This window comes from Parambassis ranga, chromosome 7 (assembly GCF_900634625.1).
Source record: "Parambassis ranga chromosome 7, fParRan2.1, whole genome shotgun sequence".
Classification (NCBI taxonomy): Eukaryota; Metazoa; Chordata; class Actinopteri; family Ambassidae; genus Parambassis; species Parambassis ranga.
In genome coordinates this window covers 1,858,242-1,870,839 of record NC_041028.1, presented here as the reverse complement: position 1 = coordinate 1,870,839, position 12,598 = coordinate 1,858,242, and the positions used below count along the sequence as shown (strand labels likewise).

General features: G+C 49.0%; 1 protein-coding gene across 1 annotated transcript in view; it reads left to right on the top strand.

The window, feature by feature from the left end:
• LOC114438525 (nucleolar protein 4-like) overlaps window positions 1–12,598 on the top strand; it is a 96,923-nt gene that overhangs the window by 22,243 nt on the left and 62,082 nt on the right. Inside the window, exon 4 of the mRNA XM_028409956.1 lies at window positions 2,880–2,986. Coding sequence (XP_028265757.1) covers window positions 2,880–2,986 — 107 coding nt within the window. The remainder of the gene's footprint in view (window positions 1–2,879; window positions 2,987–12,598) is intronic.

Below are 12,598 nucleotides of genomic sequence, written 5' to 3'. Positions count from 1 at the left end.
TTAACAAAATAATCAACACATCGCCTGAGAGGAAAAGTCACATTATCAACCATTAATTATCGATTGTATCAGGTAACTGGAATGACCAGTGTCTGGCGCCCTCCTGTGGCCACATGACCACACGCCACATGATGTTTGGGGTGTGACTGGTTACCGTGGTAGCCGTGAAAATGGAGGAGAGGGAAAGTTTTGCCTCGTAAAATGTGTTTAATGTTGTGGAAGGATCTCTTTAATCCCAAGTCCTGATCTTCACTTAACCCTTAACTTAACTTAACCCTTACCGGGCAGCAATAGAAGCCGACCGAGCTGGATTTTCATAAAAGCCGATTGAAAGATGAGAACCATGATGTATCATTCCCCGGTTCATTCCTCTGCCAATCCTACACCCACTGGCACCCAGCATGCCCCCCGCCTCCCTTTCTTCCTCATCACTACCCCCATCTTCATCTTCTTCTCCTTCCCTCCCCCCTCCAGCTTGTCCATCTCTTTTTTTATCCTTCCCACCCACCACCCTTGCCTTGCATCCCGCTTCCAGCTCTTCTCCCCCACCCTCCCATCATCACCGCTCCGAGTTTCCTGTCCCATCCCTCCTCTGCGTCGCCCCCCCCCCCCCCACTCTTCCTCATGCCCTCCGTCCATCCCTCCACCCCCCTCCACGTTTTTTCTTCCCCCTTCCCATCCCTCATTAAACAGAGGAGTCATTGGAGTGTCCTGTCTCTCTCCTCAATTAGCCTAATTAATGGCTTTTAACAAAGAAAATGGCCCAGGAAACGAGCTCATTTTCCACAGAGTCGGGGGAGAGAGGGAGAAAGAACCGGTGCTGTTGGAGTGCTGGGTGGGGGGAGGAGGCAATGATGGAGGAAGAGAAAGATGGAGGAAGAGAAAGATGTGCAAAGATGGGGGGAGGAAGGACCACGTGGCTGTTTTTTTTTTCAGCGTTCTTGAAACTTTTCTTAAAGTTGAAAACCCGGCCGGCTGAAAGGCTGCGGAGGCCTGAGCTCTGTTTGATCATTCCCTTCATTCCCTGATTCCTAAATATTTAATAACACGGCTGCCCGGGCCAGTTGGTCAGAATCTTTGATTTTAAAATGAAGACTGTAAACACGTCTCATCTTATTTAATTAGACGATGTAATAGGCTGAGAATACAATCACACATCCAGCAGCTCTGCCAGTGTTTGTTGTGCCATCACTGGATGCCACTCAAAGAGAGAGAGCAGCTAATTGCCTTCCTCCCCTGTGGGGGTTCGGCCTCTCCCCAACACACACACACACACACACACACACACACACACACACACACACACAACCTCATCCCCTTTATCGCTATGTTGAACTGACTCCCACTAAAGTTCAGCTGTGAATTATTAAATGCAATTAATCAGTGTGGACCAGGACCCTGTTTAATTGACACAGGCAGCAGGCTCACAGTGGGAGAGTGTGTGTGTGTGTGTGTGTGTGTGTGTGAGCAGACACTATTTTTTGTGTGGAGGAAAAGGAAATTAAAAAGAAAAAAGCTTTAAACTGATGTAAGGAATGAATGGAAGCGTAGAAGGGAAGGTTTCCTTCAGCATAGAGCAGCAGAACAATCCTCTGAATGAGTCCAGTCCTCTCTGAATAATGTTCAAATCCAGCTTATCAATCACAGTCTGGGTGATCAATTAAAATACTGTATTACAATATATACTATAAGCAGGCTCAAAGTACAGTTTGTACAGTTCTTCTGCTGCTCTCTCTCTCTGCGATGCTTCCACTGATAGAAATGAATGAGTCAGGCTGACAGCAGCCTACAGGACCATCCACCCTCTGACCCAGCAGCAGGTCCAGAGCCACATGTTGAAGACCCACATGTCAGCTTGGTGTGTGTCTGTCCCTCTCTGGTGGATACACACACTCTCACACACTCTGCCTCTTCCTCCTGCGCTCCAACAAGACTATCAGTCACTAATCAATGATGACTGCCCCGTGCTGTATTGATCCGGTGCCCCCTGTGTTCACCGGTTCCTGCTCCGCGGCCTTTACGGGGTCAGGACATGAAGAGCTGACACCATGTTTGTTTCTTTATAAACACACTGTGTGAATGCGTGGGCTGCTTTTGTAGGGACACTTCACAGCTCCTCACATTCTTCCCTTTGTCTGTGAGTCTCTGCCTTCTGCTCTGGAGGGTCCTCTAGTGTCCGCTTACTGACACTGCAGGATGAATAACAGAAAATACACACTGGTGTTCCTGCAGTCCTTTGGTTTAACACACAGGGAGGCTGCTTCACACCTTCCAAATACCACACCCTGACTGGACAACTATTTAGAGTGAAAAACAAAACACAATACTGTGAGTGTGTCCCACTAAGGCCCCCGCGGGACGTGATTATTAGTCTTTAATGCTGCTGCTGTGTGCATGAACTTTTCCTGATGTGTGTCTGTGTGTGTGTGTGTGTGTGTGTGTGTGTGCATACCAAGTGGAAACCTGCAGGCTGAGAAATGATGTTCCCCCGTGGCCTCTGGGGGCCTGGTCCCAGAATGAGTCGATCCCAGCTGACCTCCAGCGTAAACGTGTTTACGGCCTGGTGCAGAAGCCATTTCGACAGCTGTGCACGGGAGGAAGCTCACTAGTGTTCTTTATATTGAGGCTCACAATTTCACACAGTTATGAGCGCTTTGAGTGACAGGCAGGCGTGAGCTTCCCGCTTCCTTTACCCCTCCTCCACCTGTTTGCCTGTATTTGGAATAACCAGGAGTTTAGATGGACTCACCAACATGGCGTCCCCCATCATCCATGCTGTGTATTTAGTAACAGGTCAGGTACAGAGAGGACCGACCGCTCTTAAGTGTTCAGACAGAAACTGAGTGTGAACAATAGTTTGTCTTTCTCTCCCCCTCCAGAGAACGACAGACCCAGCTCGCTGGTGCCAGAGGTGATAGACTACAACATGCCTCTCACCACCACCTACATGAAGCAGATGAAGCTGCGGTGCATGAGCAACAACAAGGTACGTGGGGTGACGGCGGCGGAGCTGCATGTTAGTGTGTGATGCTGCGCCGTGTGTTTCCGTGCTCGCTGAGAGTCAGTCATGAAGTAAGTCCTGATCACACCTGCAACAAAGCAGCAGGTTCTTTGTGACACGCGTGTGGGAGGGAAGCAGGCGCACCACTTAATGCCTTGGCAGGAACAAAACTCCCACTCATTGTTTTTTGCACTCGCAATTAAAATACTGTAATGAGGAGAAGATGTTGTGGTCTGAGCTGCTGGAGGTCAGTCGACCAGAACGTGCAGAAGATGTTTTGCTTCTGTAGCTTCCAGCGATGTGAACAAAGCGCCTGAGAGCCAAACATGTTGTTATGTTTTAGAATCTTGAAGGTTTCTGAACTGAATGTTCAGCAAAATGAGGAATAAAAGTGTAATCTGTAGGCAGAGTTTATATTTTTATTAGGAGCCATTAATAACTGGTGCTCAGTAAAAATGTGGACGTGTGTGGACGGTAACTGGAGCATCAGACTGTGGGGCTCCGAGGATGCTGCTGCTGCTGCTTGTTGTGCCACCATGGTGGGTCAGTTTCCAGACATTTGCACTGTAGGAAAAGTTCTTTATTTTATGCACTGGTTAAACAGACAATGGAGAAAGACAAACTGTGTCTTCAGCACGTGAAGTGACCCTGACAGGGGTTAAACCAGACTGCACTGAGTTTTAACTGAGCTGCTCACCACCTCATATCTTCTTCTTGTTTTTTGGGACATCCTGCATCACATAGTTTCATCTAAATCTATAAATCAGCTTTGCTAGTTGACTTGACGGGGTAGACTGGTGTAGAGGAGCTTCTTCTGCTTCTTCTGAGGATCAGCTGTGCGGGTGGGTGGTGATTTGTGTATTCCATATATTGTTCCCATAACACCACCAGCTCCGCTCCCCCCTCCTGTACTGCTGTGACTATCAGTACCACACACTCGCTGTCAGTCATAGTTCCTCTGTGTGTGTGTGTGTGTGTGTGTGTCTCGATAAGGGGTAGGGGAACAGAGGGTTGAGCTCGTTCCAATTAAGCCAGGCCTCTGAGCGTGGAGTTAATTAGCTGAGAAGGAGAGAGAGACTGGAGACACACTGAAGTACCAATTTACACTGGAATGCCAATACATCTGCCTGTCTATCTGCAGGTATCACACACACACACACACACACACACACACACACACACACACACACACACACACACACACACACACACACACACACACACACACACACACACACACACACACACACACACACACACACCTCTGTGACTCCCGTTGTTCTCTAAGTGTGGTGGCAGCCTGTTTGGTGACATCGTGTCAGAGCTGTTCTAATTGGCTCACACTGACATATCGACATGTTCTCATTACCGTCCTTATGTGAGATGTACGAAATGAAGGTTTATTTCTTTGCATGTTTCCTCATGTATAGGGAGCTTTGTGTGCCATCAGTCATTCTGCGCAGGTATTGATAAAAGAACTTAGTTCAGTTCTGTGCTCTAATGATCGAGCAGCCAAGCGTCCATGAAAAACATGTAAATCTGCAGCCATGCTTCACCCTCAGTCACCTAAAACCATCAGGTTGCCCCTGAATGATAAATAAAATATGTTTGTAGCCTGCAGCCGTTAAGATCTGACTGATGGAGGCTGCAGATCGATGCTAAGCTTCCAACATCTGCGGCTAAGGGGCCGATATTCAGCATCACTCACCCCCGGTCTAAGGATCAGGTCTTCATTACGCCTAAAAGCACAAAGACGGTTCGTGTCAGTCATGGAGGAGATTTTAAAAACAAAATAAACACATGAAAAGGCAGAGGGAGAAATGAACAGCAGCTCTTTCTAATCAAGCAATTTCAAGGTATTAAGGTGTAGGTAGGTCTTAGGTGGTTAGGTTAGACCAGTTAGGTCTTGCAGTTGTGATAAAGGGGAGATTAGTAGCAGGGTTTGAGGTTTGAGCCAGCTCCTAGTGGACATCTGGATGTTGCTCTCTGTACATTCAGTGGTTTCCAGTCATCAACAGGTGGCAGTGACATGTGGAGGCAGGGGAGAGGACAGCAGGACGTTCACAATGATATATATATATATATATATATATATATATATAGAGGTTGTGTTGCTGTTGTGTGTTAGACGCTGCGCCTCCTTCACCTTCCCACAATTTCTGCTTCTAAACATTCACATGAGAAACATGTTGTCAGACCTGAAGAGTTAATGTGAAGTTTTTACAGCAGTACAAAATGTGTGTGTGTGTGTGTGTGTGTGTGTGTGTGTGTGTGTGTGTGTGTGTGTGTGTGTGTGTGTGTGTGTGTGTGTGTGTGTGTGTGTGTGTGTGTGTGTGTGTGTGTGTGTGTGTGTGTGTGTGTGTGTGTGTGTGTGAGAGAGAGAGACTGTGATTATAGTGTTCAACCCAGAGGAGCAGAAGTACAGACAGGAATAGAGGAGCAATGACTCACTCACCTATAGAAATAACATAGGACATGAGGGAGCATTAGGTTCACACTGTGTGTGTGTGTCTGTGTGTGTGTGTGTGTCTGTGTGTGTCTGTGTGTGTGTCTGTGTGTGTCTGTGTGTGTGTGTGTGAGGGGGAGCAGGCACGGTGCTGGGTAGCTGAATAGCATCCTGTGAAAAAGAGAAGTAGAAGGTCGGAGTCTTTTGTCTGGCTTGTTCAAATGAGGGGGGAGAGAGCGAGCGAGGATAAGGGAACATGAGTGAGAAGGAGAGAGAGAGAGAGAGAGAGGCATTTGTGCTCATACCCAAGAGACAAAACGAGGTGAAGGAAGACAGAAGACGGAGACGGAGGAGGATGCACTGCATATTTGTGATGGTGAATCCTCCACCGGCTCCATTAGCACTCATCCCAAGCCTCCGCTCATCTGCCCATCCCTTTATCTTTCCCTCCATCCGCCCCCCGTCCCAATTCAATAAGAGGAGGAAATTACCCAGGATGCGTCCTGGCAGGGGGGAGGGGGGGTGGTGGTGTTGGTGGTGCTGCAGACAATGTAGAAATGGGTGAGGAATGAGAGGAGATGGGGGAGGAGGATGGAAGGATGGAGGGGACGGCAGGGCGGAGGCTCTGAGTGAGGATGTGAAAATAAAATAAAAATGAGAAAATATGCAGGTGACAGTGGGATGTGAGTGAGGAGGAGAGGGTGGAGGGGAGGGAGGGTGCTGGAGAGCTGCTGGTGGGGGTGAGGTGGGGGTGAGTCAGAGAAGGAATTAAAAAAGGAGAATGAGGTGGTTCATTATCATTTATGGTCTCCCCTTCTCCCTCTGTCTGCCCATTATTTCAGCTACCTCCAGAGGAAAGACATTTCATTAGTTTTGGGAGGAGGGGTGTGTGTGTGTGTCTGTGTGTGTGTGTGTGTGTGTGCAGGGGGGAGATGGGTGGGGGTTGGTCTGTTATAATTACTAAAAGAAAAAAAATCATACATCTGGAGATAAAGGGCTGAGAGCTGCAGCTGCCTGAACAAGTGAGCAGAGGTCTGTTTCCTGTTTGACTGCTGGTTTGAAGTTTTATTAAATGTGTTGTAGTTTGTGTAAAACTTAAACATGGCCGCAGCCGCCCTTAGAAAGTGTGTTGGTGTGTTGCTGACCTGGTGTAAGGCGGCGTGTTCAGCATTGGTGTGTCCATACTGAACTAAACCATCCAACGTCTGCCTTAAGATGGCCGACAGAATGCTCCTGTGCGCCCTCCTCTGGCCGAATAAGCGCAGAATGAGCCCGAGACGTGTTGCCATGGTAGTCATGAATATTATTGCAGATACAAGAATGTGTGTTTGAACAACCTGTGTAAGGCTGCAGAGTGTGCAGAGTGCAGTGGGTTCAGCGCTGCTGTCGGCCTGTCAGTCTCATGGAGGTTTCCTGGGACGGGCAACACAGCAACTCACAGCCCGGCCCTGGTCTGACCCAGTCCCAGCTGCTGGCGGCAGAGCGGCCAGAGGCTGCGCTGCACTTGTGTTTCTGTGAGGTGTTGGCACAGCGAGCGGTCCAGCTGTAGTTCGGACTGTCAGCATCCAGAGGCAGCGCAGTAATCAAGCTCTCAGTTTATTCACATCCACTCACTCTGTTCATGCAGCCGTGTTTGTTTCGTTTTGCCTTCCGGGCTGGAATCCATGCAGCTGTACAGTAAGTCTCTGTTTCCTTCGTTTTCTTTGGACTTTGGATGAAAGCTGTAAACGTTCCCGGCGCTCTGCAGTACAGAGAGACTGACTGTAAACGAGCCGCCAGTCACACATGAACCAGCCGGCCGTCCAGGAGCTTTGTGTTGATTTAGAAAGTTTCTGACAGTGATAAATAATGAGCTGTTTGTTTGTGTGATGGAGCCAGAACTCACCGGCGTTATCCTGTCTGTCTGTTACTACACTAATATATGTATTTTTAGTTTGTATAAGCCACAGCTCGGTGTCCCTGCTACCAGCAGAGGCTTGGTCAGTACCAGTCTAGAATATAATACAGTGTGAATGATACTGAAACAGCCCAGATAAAGGTCACACCAAGAAACCGGCCCGTGTCTTCATCCTGGCACGAAGCCCTCACTGTAGGTTTTTGCACCAGGGGCGTGACCTTTTCACGACTTATCCTCCCACCATCTGCCCGGCTCGCTGCTGTAAGTAGAAATGCCATGGAAACAGAACTGAGAGAAAAATCCCCCGACGCCCCGTAAGTGCACCGCGCTCACTGTAGGTCGCAAAGCTCAGTGAAAGCTCAGAGAGGTGTACTATACTATGATACTATGAGGCTTTAAAGTCTCTTCAAACCGGCTCCGGTGCTGAGTGGACAGGCGCTGGATTCACTTTGAATTTAATGTAAATGAATTCTGTTCTGACGTCTCCTCTCCGGCCGCGCGGCCTCTTCAGCCATGAGCATCCCCATCATCTCTGCAGCTCCCTCAGTCCTCTGAGGACTCACAGTTACACTGCTCTGCCTATAGGGGGCAGGTTTGTCATGGGAATCTAGCAGAACACACACACACAGCAGCAGCAGCTTCATGAGTGTGTGTTTATTTGTGTGGGTGAAGGTCAGTGTGTTAAAGAAATGAAGCTTCAGCTGAATGAAGCTTGTGTCAGGTGTCTGTGAAGCGTTCTGTGTGTTTAGGAAGTATTCAGATCATTATTAACTAATATTAATATTACCCTGAGTAACAAAGAGAAGAAGATATTTACCTTTGAAATTATAACTAATTATATTATAATTATATTTGACCAGTCAATGGAAAATGTAATTTTCTACAGTGTGTCATATTCATATGTTTGAAAATTCTGAAAGTCGTGCGGCTGAATGTTTAATTTGTGACGTCCCAACAAAAAGTTCCATGTTTTATTCAGTGCTGCTAACAACCAAGAAGCTTTACACAAACTACAGCCTGAAGAAAGTGAAGAAAGATCTTTAACTTGATTATTATGCTGGGTGCGCTGTGCTGAGTGGAGTTAAATAAATCTGAAGTGGAGCTTTGTGTGATGAGGCTCATCAGTGTGTGCAGCAGTGGAACACGGCGTGGACGTGTGTGTGTGTTCACACTGACGGCGTTTGACGTTCAGAATGACTTGACTGCAGGATTTAAACTCGGAGTCTTCAGCATCCATGAAACATGAGGGAACAAAGGCTGGATGGACCCGAGCTGCTGGAGCTCCGTTGTTTTCCATGGAGTCAGTCACAGTACCACCACACTCCCTCTCTCTCTCTCTCTCCCTCTCCCTCTCTCCCTTCCTCCCTGCCTCTCTCTCTCTCTCTCTCTCTCCCTCCCTCTCTCTCTCTCTGTGACGTAAGCAGCCGTGGCCCCGCCCCCCCTCCGGTTGCCACAGAGAGTCTTGAGGGTCCCACTGTGTGCTCTCACTCCCTCCCTGTATACAGCAGGACATATTGGCCATTTCAAATAAAATAAAAAAAAATTAGACAATAAGACAAATTGGAGGCGAATGAATAAACAATTCAACCAACCGACGAACATCAGAACCCCAGGCGGCGGCTCGACATTCATGTTTGTAATCTTGCAGAAGTGAAGGTAAGAAGGCGTTTGTCTCATTTATTGATCCGTGCCTCAGCGTGTTCCTCCCGCATGCCGGTGACTGGCCGGCGGACAGCAGCCTGCTCAGCTGCGGCCACATCGCACCGAGCCGCCGGGGCGCACTCAGCGACCGAGCCCAGAAAAACGCGCAGGTTTTTACGCACTTTGCTCCGCGCCGCTGTTTCAGTGAGTTCTGCTGTGTGTGTGTGTGTGTGTGTGTGTGTGTGTGTGTGTGTGTGTGTGTGTGTGTGTGACAGAGATGCTGTAGTGTGAGGGCTCCGTGTCCACTGAACCTTGTGCGCGGTGGTCGCTGTGCGGTCATCATCATCATCATCATCATCATCCTTCAGCAGCGCACGGTGCAGCGGGCCAGCGTGATCCCGGCAGGCGCACGCTGGCCCGTGCTGCCCCTGCACGCGCGTGCTCGGAGTGATGAGCGCGTGTTTATCCCCCTCTCTCTCTCTCTCTCTCTGTGAGTGTGTGAGGGTGGGTGGCTGCTGCGGAATGACCATGCACCCGCACACCGTGTGCGGAACAATCGGTGACGTGTGCCAGGCCCTGGAACAGTGACCTCTCCTTTGAATGGAGCTTTATGGAGGTGGTCAGGGACAAGGTCTTCATCTGTCCATGTAACACACACAGGTGGACTGATGATCTGAGCTGAACCTCAGGTTCTGGGTCTGTCCCTCCTGAAGTCCAGTCAGTTTTAATTGATTTTCTTAGAAACATTCAGAGAAAAAATGTTGCAAAAATGCAATTTCCCCATTGTGGGACTAATAAAGGTTTCTTAATCTTAATCTTAATCTTAAGAATATGGGTCAGAACCTGTGAGATATTCTGCCATGTTTACTCCTTTTCTGCCCTCTCCTAAACAGAGTGTTTGCGTTGTGTTGTGTAGTTGTATGACACTCCATCTTGTGCGTCGCAGCTGACACCCTGCTGCTAAACAAATCTGCCGCTCGTCTGTGTTTGTGTTGTTAAGTGGATCTGAACTTTTTTTTGGACTCCAGCAGAGTTGAGAGCATCCAAACAGGAGTTAATTAGACTCAAGCAGCCACACAGGAGCAGCGTCTCTCATAGAGGCCTGTTTACACCAACAGACACCCCCTAACAGGCCGCTTTTGTCTTCAGTTAGAAAGGTCAGATGACTCCGCAGCAGTCACGGTGTTTATGGGTTACTGGGACAGTGCAGCTGTCTGTTTGCTGCTCTGTGCCGTGTTGCTGTTGTTAAGTTGGCTGTCGACACACTCACTTCTCTGAGTGCGTGGCGCCGCACAAGACGCCATCGCAGCCGTCCACCTCTGTTGATGAACGTGCATCAGTGTATGAGCATAAAGCCGTGGTCATACTCTCCACACACGTGTGTGGGTGTGGCCTAAAGGCACCATGGGAAGTTTCCCCTGAACGTTTACATTTGCAGTTCTGTTATTTTTGTTTTATGGTGTCCTCAGCTCTACAGCAGCCAGAACGGACGCAAAGACTGTATTGGAGGCTAGCATTCAGTGTTCGCCAAGTATGGCGGTCTGATAGACTTCAGTGCCCGCCTGCGGCTCGTATAGATGCCAGGAGACCGCAGCAACCGTCATAATCAAGACCCAAGCCATTTAACTCTATGACAAGTGGCTGACATCATCGTGGCTGTGCCTCCACCGCCCTCCACCGCCCTCCACCCACGCCTCTGCCTCGGCCTCCTGTGTGCAAAATGGGACACTGACCACATGTCCATTGTTGGCTCACATCAGGGGTGGGCCGCAAATGACCATCATTTGCTGTCGCTGCTGTCCTCTCCTCTTCCTACCCCGTGTGTGTCCATGTCTGCTTTGACTGTGTGTTGGTCGTATGTTGAAACAAAATCCTCAAATCCAAAAAGTTCGGAAAGTCAGGGAAGCCCTGTGCTTTTTTGGAGCAGGTGTCAGCTGCAGCACCGCGGTTTTCGCACGCTTTCCCGTACATTTCAGCATAGTCTGCAGTGTTTTTAAAGTGCAGCCCTCCAAGGAGTAGATGGGATGAGGCCAGCGCTGCAGCGGGGAGGAGACGAGCAGGGCTGGAAGGATGTTACTGCTAATGTCCTGCTCAACAGCTGACTTTTGCGGCCTTTGTTTATTTTTGGGTGGGTGGTGGTTTGCAGGTTAGTCCGGTCTGCGGGCCACATTTAACTCACAATGGGGCCCGGGTCCAAGCCGCGGGCTGTACTTTGCCCAGGTCCGGCTCACATGGATCCTCACACACTTGCAGAGCACGGTCCTCGTATGAAAGGGACAAATATCTTAGCATGTACCCACCAAACAGCCGTGATCTGTGGGCTTCCTGTCCAGGTATTCCAGCGTTCTCCTCTGGTCTCAGAGGTAAATGTATTCTCTCGCCGCTGCCTGTCACAGGCAGGTCAGAGGTCGGGGCTGCAGCTGATGAGGATTCAGCTTCCTCTGCTCGAGACCCCCTTTAGCACAGGTGGAGGCTTTCTAACAGAGTGGCTGGAGCTGAGGTCCTCCAGCTGAAGGACGCACTCTTTAAACACTATACACAGTATGTGTTTCCATGGTAACGTCTCCTGGAAGCCTGTTTACCCAAAGTTGAAGCTGGGTGAGATCCCACATCACTACAGTGTGTTTCAAATGATACTGTGGCGGTTTGCTGACTGCAAGGGTTAATAGAGAGAAGAGAAATGTGCTGCTCACTTCCTGAGATGACAGAGAGCCTCAGATTTAATCCACGGGGGTTAGCTGGCTGCATGATGGCCTGTGTGTGAGCCAGGTTGTGTGTTGTTGTTGTTGTTGTTGTTGTGCAGGTCAAAGGTGAAGCAGCACGATGTGAGATCAGGCTGATTCTCATAGTCAGACTGAACGTTTTTAAAATGAACATCTGTTGATTCTTTTTATCTATGAAAATAATCTGCAAATGATTTATTTTTCTGTTCCAACAGCTCTGTCGTGGTCTTATTGTTTTAAAGAAGTGTGAATCTCTGCAGCCTTATAAACACAGGCAGGCTGTTACCGCGTGGCGTGTAAGGGGTTAAGACGTTCACAGATTTTCCGCGGCGCTCCTCCCCACCCTCAGCCTTCTGCCAGCGGACAGTTGGACCAGAAGAGCCTCTCCCAGGATAAATCCTCCTCTCCACTCCGCTCTAAAATAACTCCAGTTTTCCCCTGACCTGAGCATGTGCACGGCAGGAGGGCGGGCAGAGGAGGAAGGACAGCCAGCGCTAATCCCCCTTTCCTCTTCATCCTCTTCCTCCTCTTCCTCTCCCTCCTGGTTGGGCTGGGTACCTCTATTTCTGGAGTCTGGTTTCCTGGTGGCAGCGGCGTCGTGTGAAGGCCCTGGGTTGATTTTTGTTTCTGTATGAGCTTCTTCTAGATACAGCTCACAACAGATCACATGTTTAGTTGTAATAATAATGTCATGTGACATGTGTCATGTGTTTCAGTAAGGTGATAAAAACTGCTGCTATAGGACGGGACTGTGGTGTTTTAAACCTACTACACATAGCTGATCAGAGTTATTACAGTGCTGCATATCAGACTCTGTGTGTCTCTCTGTGGGGATCATGGAGTCTGGATCCAGCTCTCCTCCGTCCATGTGTGGACCAAAGCGTCCCTGT